This window comes from Coturnix japonica, chromosome 1 (genome assembly GCF_054131305.1).
Source record: "Coturnix japonica strain WE chromosome 1, WE-NBRP24, whole genome shotgun sequence".
Lineage (NCBI taxonomy): Eukaryota > Metazoa > Chordata > Aves > Galliformes > Phasianidae > Coturnix > Coturnix japonica.
The window spans coordinates 62651914-62671865 of NC_140663.1; the positions used below are offsets into that span (position 1 = coordinate 62651914).

Below are 19952 nucleotides of genomic sequence, written 5' to 3' on the forward strand. Positions count from 1 at the left end.
GCCCAGTGAGCAGCAGCCTTGTTCGAGTGGCTCCGCCCCTCCGCTTTCGTTCCTGTTGGCTCTCAGCTCCATGATGCGAGTTCAGGTATCTTCCTGTTTATTTACTTGCTTTTCTGTCGGTGAGAGGTTATAGATGTACGTGGTGGGGCTTTATTGCTGAGTGAGGGAGCTGTCTCTAAGGAGAGGCTTTATCGTGGGTTTTATTGCCTTAGTAAACGCTACCACTTCATGCCTTGCGCTCTCACTTCATCCCTCTGAGCATCTTCATGGCCTCATCTGGGCCCATTCCAGCAGCTCCACACCTTTCTTGTGCTGGGAGCTCTGAGCCTCGATGCAGTGTTCCCTATGGGGCCTCGTGAGGTTCAGAATACAGGAGAACGGTCATAGAATCTTAGAATATCTGAGTTGGAAGGGTTCCGTAAGGTTCGTTGTCTCAAATTTGATCCATTGTGGTGGATCCAAAGCTCAAATAAAGACTTGTACTATTTCTATCATTGATCCCATATACCAGGTGTGAATGAGATTCATTTATTTATTATTTAAAGAAGAGGTGTGTGGGGGATGAATGAGTTCTGGAAGGCGTGGTTTATTCTTTTTTTCCTCTATAACAAGTGACTGGACCAGGGCACACAAAAAATGCTACTGCTGTGCCCGAGCCCTACGCTCACTGCAGCTGCACACTGAATGGGAAGGAGTTTTCTTCCCATTCATTTTCATTATAGTTAATAATATTGTTATTAATAATATTATATTATAAGGTATTATCATTTAGAGCAGATATGCAGTTTCTGCGGGGGATAAGGAGATTGCTTTACAGAGCTCCTCTGGGTACTTATGTGAGCATGCATGAGAAAATGCATATGTGTGCTTGCTCGATTCTTGTCACTGAATCTGTGGGTACAAAGGTGGCAAATGAAAGGGGAGAACGGGAAGAGCCCTATTGTGGAACACTGCAGGTTTTGGGGGCTGCAGCCCCAGTACCATCCTTGATCCTGGTGGATGTACATTGTGTGGGTGGGAGGATGGGAGCTCTGTCCTGTTCTTATTTCCAACCCTAGAACCAGCACAACCCCATCTCCACTTCAATCACTACCCGTACGCTGTAGCCATGCACAGCCCCATGCTCATCCTGCACCTTGCGAGGCTCATCTAAAGCCTCATCCCATACGCAGCCCCATCTCTTGCACAGTACTATTCCCAGCAGAAGCTCTACCCCATCCCTGTTCCATGCACAGCCCAATGCTCAAACAGTCCTCTCCCTTGCTTTGCTGCCCTCCCTTCTTTTGATGCAGCCTGGGGTAACTGTAAGGATGCTTTCCTTGATCACATCCTATTACCACTGCTCTCTTTACAGTTGGACTGAGGAGCTTTTATTCTCATGTTTTGACAAACTGCTTGTGGTATGTTCTACCTTTAGAAGGATTACTAATGCAACTTTTCTTGTTTGTTTTATTCTTAGTGACAGTGACTTGGTTAAGTAAATTCTTCTGAGGACAGCCCTCTGTATTCTCTAGAGATGACAGCTGTGGAAGGTAATACAAAATTAGCATTCAGTGTTTTCATTTTGCTATCTTTTGGTTAACAGACATGATCACCTGATATATTATTATTTATAGGAATTCAGTGTATGCAGAAAAGAGTATCAGGTCTGTGTTGCTGTACTTCAGATTTGAAGAAAGAGATGTTTCACAAAGTAATAGAATGGTTTAGGATGGTCCAACCATCCTGCCTGTGTGTGGTTTTTAGTTTGTTTCTTTGTCTGTTTTTGAACTGCATAATGTTTTTGTTTCTTAGGTTAGAAACTAAAATTGAAGTTGATTTGTCAAGGAAATGACGCGTAAAGAGGATAGCTTTTTGCATGTGAAACATTTTTCCTCCTGTAAGAAATTTATCATATCTGCTGTGTTTGGACCAAATGTAGTATTTTGGAGGAAAGAAATGGGTTTTTTAACGATTTTCAAGCCTGGCTTGAAAATGATGGTACGTGGTTGACATACTGTGTTATTACTTTTTCATCTTGGGGGGTTAAGTTCTAGAGCACAGCCCATAGAATCATTGAATTGCTCAGGTTGGAAAAGACCTTAAAGATCACCAAGTCCAGCCACACCCTAACCATACTACCCCAACTCTAACAACCCTTTGTTAAATCATGTCCCTGAGCACCACATCCAAGTGGTTTTTAAACACATCCAGGGATGGTGACTCAGCCACCTGCCTGGGGAGCCTATTCCAGTGCTTAACAACCCTTTCTGTAAAGAAATTTTTCTTGATATCCAAACCCTGGCAGAACTTGAGGCCGTTTCCCCTCGTCATGTCACCACTGAGAAGAGACCTGCCCTGCTCTTGCTGTAAGCTGCTTTCAGGTATTGGAAGAGAGCAATAAGGTCTCCCCTCAGTCTCCTTTTCCCCAGATTAAACAGCCTCAGTTCCCTCAGTCTCTCCTCTCAGGGCATATTGTCCAAGCCCTTCACAAGCCTTGTTGCCTGTTGCCCTTCTCTGGACCTGCTGCAGCACCTACACGTCCTTTCTGTACTGTGGTACCTAAAACTGAACACAGTACTCGAGGCGAGGCCTCACCAATGCTGAGTACAGAGGCAGGATTACTTCCCTAGTCCTGCTCACCACACCATTCCTGATACATCCTTATATGCATCTGTGTGAAGTATGGCTTGTATAGAGACAAGTTCCTGCCAAAGTTTCACTTAGAATCTAAGTTAGGCATCTGGGAAGTAGTTGCTTCAGCTCTTTCAAATCTGAAGAATGGCCTGTGTTCACAAAAAGCTTTTGTACTCCATGTTCAAACCTTGACACTTAGAAAATGCTCTGGATCTGCACAAAAGAGAAGATGTGAGTGCATGAAACACAGCTTCCTTCTAATGTCTATTTCCATCTCTAGAAGACTTCTGCTTGCTGAGGTTAAAGTTGCTTCTTACATGTAAATGCAGTCTACTAAAGATGTTTTAACACCGAGCTCACATTGCAACTGCCTGGTGTACACTTTTGTGTTCATTATAACTCTTTCAACTTTAACATCAGGCAGATGCAATTTGCTTTTCATTTCCCTACTTACATCTGCAGAAAAGAAAATAATGGCAAGTATTTCTCTGGAGAGACTCCACATTTGGGAGACAAAATTGTGATGCACTTTTTCTCTATTAATCAATGTAGTCAGTGCTAGTGTTGCTTATCTCTTACACTGTATCAGAGGTGACAATGTGGAGCACACAAGTGCTTTCATGCAGCTTACTAATATATGAAAGACCTCATTAACCACTGCAAAGTATTTTTGCATGGTAAGTACAAAAATTAAGCTGTTGTGATCTTACTAGTGTGTTTAGCATGCTGTCTTTTTTCCTCTCGATGCTTTTGGTTTGTGTTTAATTTGATTGTTCTCAATCAACAAGCGAAATATGTTATTCATGTTAATATTTTGCTTTTTCCCTGTTTTTGTCATCAGTGCTAGAGGAGGAACTGCTTTCCATTGATAATGAGCTACAGGCAGTGGAGATGCAGATTCAGGAGCTGCTGGATAAACAGCAAGAACTCATCCAAAAGAAAGAGACATTAAAGAAGCTGATAAAGCAGTCCTCAGGAGAGTCAGCAGCAGGGGGAAGTAAAGAGACCGAAACCTCAGTTGAGGCATGGAGTAAAACAGGTTTGCAAATATTCTAACAGAAGCAATTTAATTTAGTACGGGAAAAATGTGTTTGTACAGAGTTCTGTTTGGATAGTGATTTTGTTCCATTCTGTTTTGTTCAGCTGGGTGGCCTGCCATCTTACACAGGATAATTACGTGCTTGCCTCGTTGGGCATTTAACACTGACCTGAGTACCTCTAGTCTAGAAGAATGGCCTTTTATAACTGTTGTCCTGGTTTCAGCTGGGGCAGAGTTGGTTTTTTTCCTTTTCCGTGTCTGGTAGGATGCTATGTTTTGTCTTTGGAAGAAAAACAATGTTAATAACTCACCAATGTTTTAGTTGTTGCTGAGCCGTGCTATAAGCAGCCAAGGGGATTTCAACTTATTACATTGTCCTGCTAAGAAGCGGGCTGAAGCTGCACGGGGAGCTGGGTGGGGACAGCTGAGCAAAGGGATATTCCCTTGCAGTTCAGGGACTGACTGTGCATCAGTTGGCAGATAATGAGCAGTTGTTTTGTGAATCACTTCTATTGGAATTATGTATTACATTATTATCATTTCTATTATAATCCTCCTTTTCAATTCATTTTCTTCTTAGTAAATAGTTTTTATCTCGTCTCACAAGTACTAATTTGCTTTTTTACTGATCCTCTCCCCCATCCTACTGCGAGAAGGAAGTTTGTGAGCAGCTGTGGTGGTGCTGAGCTGTCTGTTGGGTTAAACCACAACTGCTACTTTTGTTCTTGATGCAAAGTCACAGCTTAATTGTATTTGCAATAATAATCCAAGAGTAAATCTGGATACATTGCAGTATGTATTTTTAGACAAAAAATAAACAGGAAATAATTACTCTGGATGTTTTCAGGTTTAGTTGATAACAATCTTGCATTCTTAAAGTTGCTTCTTACTGTCTCTGTTTCTTCTTGCTTGAATTGGTAGGACACCAGTGGTTTTAGCGTGGGTTATGTAACCCCGCTATCTTGCCTAATGATGCAAATTTGATAGGTTCTGACTTAAAAAAACACTGTAGAAAATGTTAATACAGTAGAATTAGTTGAAGTTCCAAATGTCCCATGGGCTGCTGTTCTCTTGGAAGTGCTATTTTTCAGGTAAACATTAACTGGAGTCCTGGATAGCTGGTTGGTTTGGACCACGCTATTACTAGCAAATTCAATTAGATCAATTTATTTTGATTCTCATCCTCCAACTTCACTTTTATTACTGATGCGGTATAATTTCAGATCAGTGCTACTGAACAGAATTACATATTTTGGGTGTCTTTTCTCTTGTGCTTTATAACTTAACATGTTTTTCAATCATTTGCTGTATTTGTATATACTGAATAAGAAATATAGCTAAATTTGTTTTCAGTTTAGAGCCCACTGAAATCAATGGGAGGCTTTTCTTGTTCTCACAGAGCCTTGGAACTTTTCTCTGATCTCTGTAGATTAGAAAGCAATGCCATCTCAAGTCCCACAGCTTATTATGTCTGGAATATATGGAACATAAACCTGCCTTCATTATCTTCCTTGCAATGACTACATTTGTATGAAGGAGGCATTTGGGCAGCTGTGTAGTAAGGCTGTTGTAGGACTCCATGTCTGCTTTTATTTATTTTCAGGATTGGCTTCTTGTTTCCATTCAATTTTGGACTAATCGACTTAATCATTAGCACTTTAAAGTGCTTCATCTGTTTGTGATATTTTTAGCATTAGTATGTAAATGAAAGCCCTTAGTCTGGAGGTGGATTATGTTTGTGTTTGCACAGGGTTTTCAAAGGTACATTTACTAGAAATTAGATTATACAGACTTGGGTTTTGCGCCCTTATTGAATCTTTGAAAACTCTTGCATCTAAAAGTGTGTCAATTTCTACTCTAGTTACTGGATATGCAAGTTACCCTTTCTTCTATTTAAAGAAAATAGGTAAAAATGCCTTTTATGTATTTACTTTTGTCCTTAACAGATTTTCCATGGTATGAGAAGATAAAAACTGCGCTGGAAAACAAGTTTAAACTCCAGAAGTTTAGATCCTTGCAACTTGAAACTGTAAATGCTACAATGGCAGGAAAGGATGTATTTCTTGTCATGCCTACAGGTGGTGGAAAGAGCCTTTGTTATCAGTTACCAGCTGTATGTTCTGATGGTATGTATGAGGAGGAGGAGCCATATATAAACAACTGAATTTAGCTTCCCCCTCATGAGGTTCTTTACAGAATGCATGTTGCATTGGTGTTTAATCATAGAATCATTAATGTTGGAAAAGACTGCTGTATGGGAACTGTTGAATCACGGCCTGAACCTCTGATTGACCACCTAAGGGGAGCAAAAGTGAAGGCAGTTCAGCTCTTCTACTGGAAGGGGTGGAGCCTGGCTGCACCTCACCTAGACCCCATTTAAGGGCTGACTGCCGCTGGGGAAGGATCTCTCTTTGGACATCGCTCCTCTTGGAGTTTTTTATGTGAGCGTAGGGCATAGGTGAGCATTTCTACATCTGTTAAAAAAAACAAGTATCCAGCTGTAGTTTTTAAACTTCTTTTGGGAAAAGTAACCCATCTGATTGCATGGAAGTTCCTTTATTTACAAAGATCAAACCTATCAGTGCCTGGCATTGCTTAGTTACATGTCACCTCGTGACACAGCTGTGAATCTGACTTGCTTGGTTTTGTATACTAGTCCTTGTACTCTGCTTTTTGCAGCTTAGGTTTTAAGAGAAGGTGCATATCATAGTCAGTTGATCAATCATGTCCTTATGTGACCTTGCACTCATCAACTATCTAGGAGAGGAATCAGCTACTAAGTATATAAAGTTTAAGTTCCTTTTAGCCATTTTTAACAGTGCAGGATTGATGCATTATTAAAAAAATAATAATAATAAAAAATAAAGAAGTATTAGAAGTGACAGTGTGTGAACTTGATGGTTCAGATGTCACTGATAATTTATTATTACAGGTTTTACGCTTGTGATATGTCCTTTGATATCACTTATGGAAGATCAGCTCATGGTTTTGGAACAGCTTGGCATTTCTGCAACTTTATTAAATGCTTCTAGCAGTAAGGTATGTTTATCTGTTAAGATTTTATGCCCAAGTTCACATCTCACCTCTGTTTATGTTCTTTTTGAATGCTGGATGGCACAGTTTTAGTAGCTAATGCTATCAAAGCAATCTTACCAGCTGTTTGCTGTGGTATGTGTAACATGAATGAATTTACAGCATTCTTGTTTTAATAACAAGGGCATGTTTAAACCAACAACTTACATGGAATGGGTTGATTGCATGGGGCCAGTTAAAGGATGTGAAGTATCTTTGGTGTTTTTTTTTCTGTTTTTACTGCATTTCTAGTCTCAAGAGAAGATTGGAGGAGGTGATTTTTGTCCACGAAGTGACTTCTTGAGCAATGCAGGCTTTTACATGCAGTATTTTGTCTTCCTTTGGGATGGTAAATGTTTAATACCAAGGCCAAGAAGTATTTTATTTCACAGCTTGTTATTAATCAATTAATTCTTATAGTGATTTATTTTTTTCCTGACTACCGGGAGGCCACAGTCATTAAACTGCACATGTCAGTGGATCCAATAGCTTAGTGTCCTGATGCTACTTGCCAAACTTGCAGCCAGCTTTCAGGTAGAGCATATTAAAAATTCTGTGATACAGGTTACAGCTTGTTGTGTACAAAGAATTATTTTATACTTGTAGTATTGCAGGCTTGTTTGATACATTATAGTTTAATGGGAAAATTAGTCTTTTATATATAGTGGTCTTTTGCAAGGACTTGCAGTAGCGGAAATACTATCTAACAGTTTATCTGTCTTTGTTGGTTACCTCCTATGAATTGTCATTAACCTCTTAAGAGCCTTAACAGTAAGCAACTTCAGCGTGCTGCCCTGGTTTCCTCACGCCCGATTTCTCCTTTTGTTTTGAACAGGAACATGTGAAGTGGGTTCACAGCCAGATGCTAGACAGAAAATCACAACTGAAGCTCCTTTATGTGACCCCAGAGAAGATTGCAAAAAGCAAAATGTTCATGTCAAAGCTAGAGAAAGCTTATCAAGCAGGATGTCTTGCTCGCATTGCTGTAGATGAGGTCCACTGTTGCAGTCAGTGGGGCCATGACTTCAGGCCAGGTATGCTCTTTAGAAATCTGATTTGCAGGGTTATTCAAGCATAAATAAATAATAAGTTAAGCCTGAAATAAGATTAAGTACTTTCTTCATATGTTAAGGAAATAATTCCATAGTTAGGTATGACAAGAATATGCATTAGCTCAAGAACTTATGTTCATAAACAACTATCCTTGTCCAGTAGCTAGATTCATTCAAGTTGGAGCTGTTTCAATGTCCTTTGTGGTGTTAGCATTCTGAAAAAAGTGCTGTTGAAACTGTTTTTGGGTATCATCTTTATTAAAGCCCATACAGTCATCTGGAATCTGCTACAGGAAAAATGTGTAATTTTGGACACCAGTCTTCAGCAGTCTAGGTGAGGTAAAGAATCTCATTCTGGGATGCAAAGTCTCATGATCTGTTAAGACAGTTAGGGGATGACAATGCTTTTGGAATTGATAAAACACATTTTAGTGTGTAAGTGAAATAATCTGTGAAGTAATCTGTATGTTGTTTAATGCAACGCAATAATATCTTTATATTCCTGCTCAGACTACAAATCCCTCGGTATCTTGAAAAGACAGTTTCCTTGTGCTCCCTTGATTGGATTAACTGCAACTGCTACAAATCATGTTCTAAAGGATGCTCAGAATATTTTACACATTCAGAAATGCATTACCTTTACTGCGTCTTTCAACCGGCCTAATCTTTACTATGAGGTATGTCTTATTAGCTGTTCAAGTGCCTTGTGGCCATATTATCTCCTGTAAGTTACAGCTGATGAATTTCAGGATAAATTGTCAGTTGCACATAATAATTGCTAGAGTGGCAGTGCTCTTTAATGACTTCATCTGAATCTACTGTCATTTGCATAGCAACATGGGCTGCCCTGACTTTTCTGAGTAAGGCTTAGCAGTTAGGACTGTATACAGGCAAGGTGTAGACAAGCAGGCTCGGGCTGCTGCAGTCTATTGAGAAATGTATCATTACAAAAAGGCTTGAATTAGCTTGTTGTACTGTATTGTATGACCGTAACTTACTGTTCTTCATGGGATCTTAGTTCGTCTTTTCATCCTGTCAGCTTTTCAGATGTAATCTGACTCTTAGTAATGAGAGTATAGCAATTCTGGTTAAATAACAGAACAGTTGTATTTACTGTACTTGGAGAAGTAGGATAAAAGCATTGTTTTAACAGATTGCTTGCCAGCTGGATGAACTCTCTGGCACACATGTATTATGTTTTTGAGGTTCGGCATAAACCTTCGAATAATGACGATTTCATTGAGGACATTGTTAAGATCATTAATGGAAGATACAAAGGGCTCTCAGGTAAGCAATATAAAAGTGTACTATTATAAATAGTATTTAGCGTTACATGAATTATTCCAAGTGGTCCTGAAACATACAGAGAAATTCCACTTTAGCCAAATATTAAGCACCCAGTGTCAAAAAGATACAAAATTTAGTCATATCTGTACCTTGAGTTATTACTCATTCCATTTGTTACTGTTTAAATTTTCTTCCAATTTATGAGTGTGGCATCCAGGTTCTTGCTCAACACTGGAGAAAATCCACAGCTAATAGTGAGGACTATGTTGAAGAATAGTGTTTTGTATTTGAGAATTTGCACTACCAAATAATGGTGTTGTGCTCTTTGTACCTGTTGTACTTTCCGTGGAAATAAGTATGAGAAATTACCTTTGGAGCACCCTACATATATACCTAAAATCAAGAGTACTCTATTACAAGAGCAACAGATCCCGGTTTTATGGAGCAGCAGTCTTTGTTTGTCCTTGATTTACAGCTTTGCACCTGTATACAGAACTGTACTAAGATGATTAAAAACTGCACAAGTTTGTGTATAATCTTAGATTTGGGTCAGACTGACAAGAAGTTGATTTATCTGAAATCTCAGGTGAGATATCAGATGCCATAGGAGACTTACTGGACCTCTTTAGTAAAGGACTGCTTCACATAAGGACTAAAAAGCATTGTCTTCCTTGATAATAATCGCTACCATGATTATTCATTGGAATCCATTTTTTCTCTTTAACCTACAAGCTACAGCTGTAAGTTGAACTGTTTTCCCTACAGTAAGAAAAAGCCCTACAAGGTAGATAAGCCATTTTTCCCCCCTCATAATTTAAGAAGCTCGATAGGAGAACTTTTGACCTATTCTGTCTTTTTCAGATTGATGATCTAAATTTCTTTTGTGACTACCAATACTGCGTACTGAATAGGCACAAAGACTCTTTACTGACTTGTTATTTTTAAACTAACAAAATGGATTGTAGGGTGTTTGTTTATTATTTTTTTTAAGACATGACAAGAGGGCATCGTTTTTTTTTCTTTTATGCAGGAATTGTTTACTGTTTTTCTCAGAAGGACTCTGAGCAAGTCACTGTGAGTTTGCAGAAACTGGGAATCAAGGCAGGAACTTACCATGCAAACATGGATGCTAAATATAAGACCAAAGTTCATAAAGGATGGTCAGCAAATCAAATTCAGGTTAAACTGATATTTTTTCACAGACTTCTGTCTTGTTAAAATAAATCATAACTTGGTACCTTGAAGGTTTCTTGTTCTTATTTCAGGTTGTAGTGGCAACTGTTGCTTTCGGCATGGGAATTGATAAACCTGATGTGAGGTTTGTAATTCATCATTCAATGAGCAAGTCAATGGAGAATTACTACCAAGAAAGTGGACGTGCAGGTATTGTAGGAAACAGCATTTGCAAAGCATCCATTAACATCTGTTTGGCTAATAAAACTACGCTTTCATTTCAGGCCTGCGTGCAGTATCTCGTCTTTGAGCTGAATTTCAAAGTATGAATGTTACTCTGCCCTCTATAAAGATATCTTAAAGCAGATATAAACTTCATTCGTGGATTTCAGGCCTCTGTACTGCAGTGTAGCAAATATAGCTGAGTGTCCAGCCCTTTACTCAGAATTTTTTTTGAGTTACTTGATTTTTCTGGCATCTGTGGCTTAGCAGGACGACATGACATTGATCAGACTTGTCACAGAAGGGGTTTTTATTTCCTTTGCATAGCAACTAGGATGTGTAAATTGCTCACATACTCTAGACGATGTGTGATCTCTGAATTTTCCTGGCCTCAGAAAAACAAGTGGAACAGGGAAGATTTTGGTTGAGATTTTAACTCTCTCTATGCTAGAACATGTCTGCTGGCCTAAAAGATAAGAGCCATCAAAGTTGTGGGAGTTATCTGCCTACAGTAGAACCCGTTTCATTCTAGATAGCACATGAGGTAACATGAATTATAAATATTGGTAAGTCACGGGTCTTACAGGCGTTAAGTAGTTGTTTCACAGTCTTTATCAGCTTAGGGTGATTGCAGCAGGCTTTTGTATGTTTTACAATACTTAATTTAAATGGGATTTTTCTGAGGGTGTTCATTAAGTACTGTTATTCATTTGCTTCAGCATATCACTTAGTTTATGAAACTTTCCTTTTTCCTCCCAGTTGGCCACCCAACTGAGGTAGTTTCTCCTATATATATATATATATATATATATATATTTATATTTATATTTATAAAACTCTTACCAAGTGTAGGTGTAGGTTCTTTCTGCTCTTTGGATCTTGCAGATAGTAGGAGAGTACCCATCCCATCATCAGGAGGGGTAGCCAAAAGAAAGAGGTAATTTAAGTTCAACTGTAGAAGTCAAAATTGGTTTTAAATGGAATATTTTGTCTAATCATAAATCTCAATCTGTTATGAATACCTAATAAGGTATTTGAAGGTCACAGTATCTTTTAATGGAGTGTGAATTAAGCTTCAGGATATATTTGGATAAGATTTTCCAAGAGATGAAAGGTGAGAAAACGGTGACTGCATTCAATTTCTGTATCACATCAGTGTTATATTTTAGTGGTTCAAGAGTCAGAACCTTCCTTCCATAGATTTTATTTGATTGTGTAGTTGTGGGACTGATCTATTTTGTTTCTAGTCTGTATCATGTTGCATTCTATTGGCTGATGTTACACTTAATAGTCTGTTACAGTGGTGTCCTCTGTATGGGGCTACATAAGTCAATGAAGGTGTGATTGGAACTTGTACTGGACTATGCCTAAACTCTTCATGTTTTCTTTGTTTTAATGTATCGCAGGTAGGGATGACCAAAAGGCTGACTGCATCTTGTATTATGGTTTTGGAGATATATTCAGAATCAGCTCAATGGTAGTGATGGAAAATGTGGGGCAAGAGAAGCTGTACGACATGGTGTCTTACTGCCAGGACATGAACAAGTAAGTTACTTGTTTTTAAATAGCATTCTGAGCAGCCTTTGTTGGGCTCAGTCTAAGAGTAAGCTTATATCAAAAGATTTATTTCATTCTATCAGAGTTGCAAATCATACTTGTTCTTTCAGGTGTCGCCGGGTGCTCATAGCCCGTCATTTTGATGAAGTATGGGAGTCTGCAAATTGCAACAGAATGTGCGATAACTGCTGTAGAGAAAACTGTAAGTAATTTCTTTTTACAAATAAAGACACAGAACATGGAAAACATTGGCTGAAAAAATATTCTAGTTTAGAGTGATTGTGAGCAACCTCTGTGAAGTGTGTTTGCTGTATTGCCTGTTATCCAGTTGCAACTTCTGTTATGAAGATCAGTTTCCTTTGACTTTCTGTTGCCAGTTATGGAGTACTTAACAGGATATGTCTTTATACAGCTTTTTGCCTGTGATATCTTTCAGGCTCAGCAGTTCATCTGCTCCTAAAAGTGAATATGAGACATACAAGAGATTGGTTTGGGTCCTGTCTTGTTTAAGGGTTTTCTTAAGGGTGTGAAAGCTGCATTTGTTCCTTCCCTGTCAACCTGTTCACACATAGGCTCTAAGGAGTATCTGTTGTCAGACTTAGTAAGTAGAACCCATAACTTAGATACAGGAAATGCTGTAGAAAGATGAGAAATCTTTGAGAAGACTTGAGAAATAGTTAGTCTTGGGCATCTCTGAGACACACAAAAACACCTTAAAATCTTTTGAATATCAGATAATTGGTGTAAAATGTGGAAAATACTACCTCATTGTCTTCTATCTACCTGTTGTGAAGCATTTGAATGGTGTAGTGATGAATACTTGAAGTTTAATTACACATGAGGAAGCTAATTTGTACAGCTAAATATATTTTTCTCTTAGTTTGTAAATGCCTTGAGAGAAGAAACACATTAAGCGTGTTCCTCAGCTCCTTTTTGCTCTCTGTTCTTTTTATAATAAACATTATAGGTGAAGAAAAGGAATCCAGTTGCGGAACAATATAATAGCTACAATATAGTAGCTACCATACAAATATTATGCTTTGTAAATAAGTTTTAGAAATAATGTGTGGTTTGTAATGCAAACGCCTAAAAATGTTTGCAGGATCAGAGTTTTACTAATGAACTAGAAATGTTAATATAAGTTTGACTAGAGGAGAAGTTACAGATCAGTTTAAGTTAGTTTAAAAAAACAAAGCGCTGAAAGCATTAGCATTACATGGCACGTAGATATGTATACTTATGGATATATCTTCTTATATAAAAGTACTTAAATGTATGCAGCTACTTTATATTTGGAAACTAACTGCAAGTGATCTGCATTATAAATATGATTGATTTTTGTAGCGCTTGAGAAAAAGGATATCACAGGATACTGCACAGATCTGATCAAGATACTCGAGCAAGCAGAAAACATGAGTGAGAAGCTCACTCCACTGAAGCTAATTGATGCTTGGTCTGGAAAAGGTTTATCAAAACTCAGGGTGTCAGAAGTTACTCCACCAAAGCTCCCTCGAGAGGAACTGGAGAGAATTATTGCCCACTTACTGCTGCAGCAGTATCTGAGGTATGAAGATTATTATTTTCTTCTCTTACAACTAATAGCCATTTTTCATTATTGTCATGTTGCTTCCATGTAGTATTAATGGCAATGTTCTGTCATTTCCTTCAGAATCATCTAATGTATTTAAAAACCAAACAGGAGATGACTGTATTTCTATTTGGTTAAGTTAAAACAGAAGTTATAGGAATGTTTGAAATGCTGTAGCTCTCAATTTTAAAAAGCTGGGGGCTTCTGCAGTGACGTATGTGGAACCTTCAGAGCTGCAGGAAGCTTTGTGTTGGAGAAGTCTGCTATTTAGAATGAGTCTTATTTACATGCCATGGATAAGCAAAGGAAGTAGAGTTACCACATAGAATTTAAGATAGGCTGATTAATGTGGATAGTGGCACTCAAATTGTAAGAAAGCATAGAGATAACAGTGCTTCTTTTTTTAACAAGGCTTTCTGTGCTGTACGCTTTGTCTTCTAAAATAGTTTTAGAAATATGCATGAAGTCAAGTAATTAATCACATTATTTATGATTCTTTTTGGTATTCTCTTATACAGCTAGTTTTTATAGTCTGGAGAGGGTGAGCAGTGAGTGATGTTATTTTCTCTTTTCTCCATTTATTCCAAAAGATTGGGAGGGGTATGTGTTTGTATACATATAAAAGTCCACAGACTAAACTATGTTAACCACTGGCCAGATGAACTCAAGGTTAAGAGACTATCTACTTGGTTAGGTGAAGCAGAACCAAGCTGCTGCCTGGAACATCAATCAGCAGAATTACTGTACGTGTCCTGTTTATCCCCTGCGTGCTCCATCCTGACTTTGTCTTCACCTTTCTCAAATGAAACCAATTTAATTTACTCAGGGAAGACTTCAGCTTCACGGCATTTGCTACAATATCCTACCTGAAGATAGGACCAAAAGCGAGGCTGCTGAAAAACGAGGCACACATCATCACAATACAAGGGACAACAAACAAGAAAAGCGTTTACAAGGTATTTATATCAATACTTAAAATAAGCTCTATGTAAAGAGGTTGGCACCTGTTCAATGTATTTAAAGTAGCTATCATCCCTTCTGCATGAGAATGCTAGAAAAGAAGAAAACTATTAGGATTTTAATACAATTGTCTATGACTTACAGAACAAACCATCTGAATCTTCCAAGTCAGAAGGAAGCGGTGAAAATGCTCAGACTGTTTCAAAGACTACCCTGAATTCAGCAGTGAAGAAATCACAAGAACATAAGCGACCTAACTCTGGGACTAACGTAAAAGCAAAGAAGCCTAAGCTTCAGGCAGCTGGAGATGACCAACCCGTAGTCCTTGATTAACACAAACTGCATTTATGATCTCATCACATTTACCTCTCCATGGACGGTCCAGTGTGTGAACTTGTATTTTAGTAATGGACTTTTGTATGTGATTTTTTTTTTAAATAATAATTTAAGTTTAAAAAAAAGAAAAGGAACCAAGTGTCTTTTGTCACGGGTTACTTAGATTTACCTATGCCCGTGACAGGGGAAGCCACCCCACGCCCCCCCCCGGGGCCCGGAAAGGAGGGGGAAAAGGGGAGTGGGATAAAACAGCGACAATCTAAGGAGGAAAAACTTATTTTACTAAATATGATATCGAAATACAAGATAACACAATATAATATAATTAAGGCTAACAAAATCGAACGAAACAGAGAGAGAGAGAGTCTCCGAAAACCGAGAGGCCTACTGTGAACTCTAGGCGACACGGCTGGAACGCTTCCCACTCTCCGAGAAGTTCGAGAGAAGAAGGAGGGCACTCCAGCCTGGGAACGAGATTATATAGAGTCCTGGTCCCGTGACTTATTGTTACTCCTGTTGTTCTCTGGGATATGTAGTCTTCTTCTGTGGACTGCACATTCAACAGAAGTATCCATACTTGACATGATGTTATGATGTGGAATACTGATAGCAAAATTACAAAATTACAAAACCATGACATTCCACCCCTTATTCTACATTATTACATCATGGTTAATATATACATATATATACATATATATACACGTATGTAAAATTGTGATAGCTAAATAGTAGAATTGCATGTAACATAACTAAATGTACAACTATAATAACTAAAATACACTACACATGCAAACATATATATATATATATAGATACATAAAATTATTGACTGCACTCCCCCAGCATCAAATTCCCTTGTGGCACACATTGAACATCCCCATCCTTCTGCATTACCCACCAAGTGCACCCAGGTCCCTGGGCAAAGACAGTTCCACGGATAGGTTTGCCCTTTCCAGAAGCTGGAAGGACCCAAACAGCTTTTCCCAACATGTTCTTTACATGTATAACAGGGACCTTATCTCCTTCTACAGTGTGTAGGGGGCTAGATTGACTAGGACCATCACGATTGACAGATCCTCTAGTATTGACCAACCAAGTGGCTTCTGCCAGATTCTTCTCCCAGTGCTTAAATGTTCCACCACCCATTGCTTTCAACATAGTTTTCAACAACCCATTATATCGTTCAATTTTACCAGAAGCTGGTGCATGGTAGGGAATATGATAAATCCACTCAATGCCATGATCTTTGGCCCAAGTATTTATAAGAGAATTTTTGAAATGTGTCCCATTATCAGATTCAATTCTTTCTGGGGTGCCATGTCGCCACAAGACTTGTTTCTCAAGACCTAATATGGTGTTTCGAGCAGTTGCATGGGGTACTGCGTATGTTTCAAGCCACCCAGTGGTTGCCTCTACCATAGTGAGTACATAACACTTACCACTGCGAGATCGTGGCAAGGTGATATAATCAACCTGCCACGCCTCCCCATATTTATACTTTTGCCATCGCCCTTCCTCCCAGAGAGGTTTCATCCTTCTGGCTTGTTTAATTATGGCACATGTTTCACAATCATGAATAATCTGCGCAATAGCGTCCATGGTTAAGTCCACCCCTCGGTCTCTGGCCCACTTATATGTTGCGTCTCTTCCTTGATGGCCTGAGGTCTCATGAGCCCATCGAGCTAGAAATAATTCACCCTTATTCTGCCAGTCCAAGTCAATGTGAGCCACCTCAATTTTGGCAGCTTTATCTACCTGATGGTTGTTTTGTTGTTCTTCAGTAGCCCGACTTTTGGGCACATGTGCATCCACATGACGCACCTTTACAACCATATTCTTTGTTCGGGAAGCAATGTCCTTCCATAGTTCAGCGGCCCAAACAGATTTTCCCCTCCGTTGCCAGTTATTTTGTTCCCACCGCTGTAACCACCCCCATAAGGCATTTGCCACCATCCATGAGTCAGTATAAAGATACAGCATTGGCCACCTCTCCCGTTCAGCAACATCTAAGGCCAGCTGGACAGCTTTTACCTCTGCAAACTGACTTGATTCTCCCTTACCTTCAGTGGCCTCTGCAACCTGTCGTGTGGGGCTCCACACAGCAGCTTTCCATTTGCGATGCTTCCATACAATGCGACATGATCCGTCAGTGAATAGGGCATATTTCTTTTCATTTTCTGGTAATTCGTTGTATGGTGGGGCCTCTTTAGCACGTGATACCTCTTCTGCTGGTGATGTTCCAAACTTTTTATCTTCAGGCCAGTCCATGATTACCTCTAGGATTCCTGGACGATTGAGGTTTCCCATTCGCGCTCGCTGTGTAATCAGCGTAATCCACTTGCTCCAGGTGACATCGGTAGCATGATGGGTGGAGGGAACCTGTCCTTTGAACATCCAGTTCAGCACTGGCAGTCGAGGTGCCAAAAGGAGCTGTGTTTCAGTCCCGACTACTTCGGAAGCAGCCCGAACCCCCTCATACGCGGCTAAGATCTCCTTCTCAGTTGGAGTGTAGCACTCTTCAGACCCCTTATATGATCGACTCCAGAATCCCAGGGGTCGGCCTCGGGTCTCTCCTGAGGCTCTTTGCCACAAACTCCAAGTGGGGCCTTTCTCTCCAGCAGCAGTATAGAGGATGTTCTTTACATCCTGTCCAGTCCGTACTGGCCCCAGGGCTACAGCACGGGCTATCTCTTGTTTAATCTGTTCAAAAGCCTGCTGCTGCTCAGGGCCCCATGCAAAATCATTCTTCTTCCGCGTTACCTGATAAAGGGGGCTTACAATGAGGCTGTAGTTTGGAATGTGCATCCTCCAAAAGCCCACTGCACCCAGGAAAGATTGTGTCTCTTTCTTGCTAGTTGGTGGAGACATGGCAGTGATTTTGTCGATCACATCTGTTGGGATGTGACGACGTCCATCCTGCCACTTTATACCTAAGAACTGAATTTCCCGGGCAGGTCCTTTTACTTTGCTTCGCTTAATAGCAAAGCCAGCTTGTAGAAGAATCCGGATTATCTGCTCTCCTTTTGTGAAAACTTCTTCTGCTGTATCACCCCACACAACAATGTCATCAATGTACTGTAGGTGTTCAGGAGCACCACCCTGTTCCAGTACAGTTTGAACCAACCCATGGCAAATGGTTGGGCTGTGTTTCCACCCCTGGGGCAAACGGTTCCAAGTATACTGAATGCCCCTCCAGGTGAAGGCAAACTGTGGCTTGCATTCTGCGGCCAAAGGAATAGAAAAGAAGGCATTGGCAATGTCAATGGTGGCATACCATTTGGCTGCTTTTGACTCCAGCTCGTACTGGAGTTCCAACATGTCCGGCACAGCAGCGCTCAATGGGGGTGTGACCTCATTCAGGCCACGGTAGTCTACTGTCAGCCTCCATTCTCCACTGGCTTTACGCACTGGCCATATGGGGCTGTTAAAAGGTGAGTGAGTTTTACTGATCACTCCCTGATTCTCCAACTGGCGAATCAAATCATGAATGGGGAGCAAGGAATCCCTGTTGGTGCGATACTGCCGTCTATGCACTGTCTTTGTAGCAATCGGTACCTGCTGCTCTTTTACTCGTAGCAGCCCCACAACAGACGGGTCCTCTGACAGGCCAGGCAAAACAGACAGCTGCTTAATGTTGTCCATGTCTACAGCAGCTATCCCAAAGGCCCATCGATACCCCTTAGGATCCTTGAAATGCCCCCTTCTGAGGTAATCAATACCCAGTATACATGGAGCCCCTGGGCCAGTCACAATAGGATGTTTTTGCCAGTCTTTGCCAGTGAGGCTTATTTCAGCCTCCAGCACAGTCAATTCTTGAGAGCCCCCAGTCACTCCAGAAATATGGATTGATTCTGTCCCTTCATGACTGGAGGGCATTAGGGTGCACTGTGCACCGGTATCCACCAGCGCCTTATATTCCTGTGGTTCTGATGTGCCAGGCCATCGAATCCACACAGTCCAATAAACTCTATTATCCCTTTCCCTCCCCTGACTGAGGGCAGGGCCCCTCTATTGGTTACCTGTGATGACTGGAGCAACTCCACTGGTGGTTGGTATGTCTAGTAGTTCTTTCACCCGTGCTCGTAGTGCAGAAGTAGGCTGATCATGCCACTTCCTCATGTCTTCTCCACGGTCACGTAGGTAGCGCCACATGGAAACACGCGGTGCAATCGTACTGTTGTTCTTTGCTCGAGCTGGGAAGCATGTGCGTTTAACAGCTGAGACTTTTGATGATGCAGGTGGGGAGTAGGACTGGACTAGTTTGATCAGATCCTTCATTAGACCTGGTGGCCCGTACGAGGATTGACCTTCATCAGTTGTTTCTGATACTATTACGGGATCATTACAATTAGTTGATGGAAACAATTTCTTGCACATTTCATCTACTCGGTTTTCTAGCCGTGAGATGGCAGAAACTGCGGCATGCAGTTGGGGGAGCTGCTGATCGATGGTTTGAAGCATTATAATCAGCTCAACAACTCGGGGCCATCTGTCCACGAATCCTTTAGATCCTGATACCAATGACTGTGCAATTCTCTCTGGTGCTGTACTTGTGATTTTCTGCCACATGTCAGGATCGGCCCTCACTCTCTCAGGGTCAAGTTCGCTTGGATCAGGGCTGTACAACATTTTCGCCATGGCCAATTCCCTCAGGCGCTGAATACCTTTTTGGACGGTATTCCAACTATCAAATTTAGGCTTCAAAGCATCCTTATAGGGGTACCTTTCTCTCACGGCTTCTAACAGCCGCAACCAGAGAGTAGCAGCTCCATCCGAACATCTGCTAATCCCTCTGTCGATACCTGCATCTTGGGCAATGCTTCCTAGTTGGCGAGCTTCATTACCATCTAGAGACAAGCTGTTGGCCCCGTTGTCCCAGCAGCGAAGCAACCAAGCAAGGATACCTTCATCTTGACGCCGTGTAAACTCCTTTCTTGAGCCTTGGATTTCAGTCAGCTTCAGAGGTCGACAATAGGTGATTTCCTCCTCATCATCAGTCTCTTCTTCATGCCTCTTGGTTTTTGCCTTTGCTTTTTTCGGTACTGCT

General features: G+C 40.5%; 1 protein-coding gene across 7 annotated transcripts; it reads left to right on the forward strand.

The window, feature by feature from the left end:
* The first annotated feature begins 42 nt into the window (after positions 1-42).
* RECQL (RecQ like helicase) lies at positions 43-15032 on the forward strand. Of its 7 annotated transcripts, none has more exons than XR_014944398.1 (15): positions 43-85; positions 1460-1532; positions 3458-3655; positions 5602-5781; positions 6588-6694; positions 7563-7761; positions 8290-8456; positions 8985-9066; positions 10097-10245; positions 10332-10449; positions 11868-12006; positions 12129-12220; positions 13363-13582; positions 14301-14562; positions 14711-15032. XR_014944398.1 is itself a non-coding variant. In XM_085542649.1 (15 exons), exons 7-15 carry the CDS (start codon positions 8380-8382, stop codon positions 14897-14899), a joined length of 1248 nt encoding a protein of 415 aa, XP_085398775.1. In that variant the 5' UTR covers positions 43-85; positions 1460-1532; positions 3458-3655; positions 5602-5781; positions 6588-6694; positions 7563-7761; positions 8290-8379; the 3' UTR covers positions 14900-15032. The 7 variants fall into 7 exon arrangements, 6 of the variants coding, with proteins under 6 accessions (XP_085398775.1, XP_085398774.1, XP_032301942.2 ...); XM_085542649.1 differs by having other exon boundaries at positions 8933-9066; positions 14433-14562; XM_085542648.1 differs by having other exon boundaries at positions 8945-9066; positions 14433-14562.
* The last annotated feature ends 4920 nt before the right edge of the window (positions 15033-19952 follow it).

What these genes read in the sequence shown, in the direction of transcription:
- RECQL (XM_032446051.2), top strand. An exon ending in GGCCTAATCTTTACTATGAG is followed by an intron (nt 8,457 to 8,984) that starts GTATGTCTTATT and finishes TATGTTTTTGAG; the next exon opens with GTTCGGCATAAACCTTCGAA. An exon ending in CTGCTGCAGCAGTATCTGAG is followed by an intron (nt 13,583 to 14,432) that starts GTATGAAGATTA and finishes TAATTTACTCAG; the next exon opens with GGAAGACTTCAGCTTCACGG.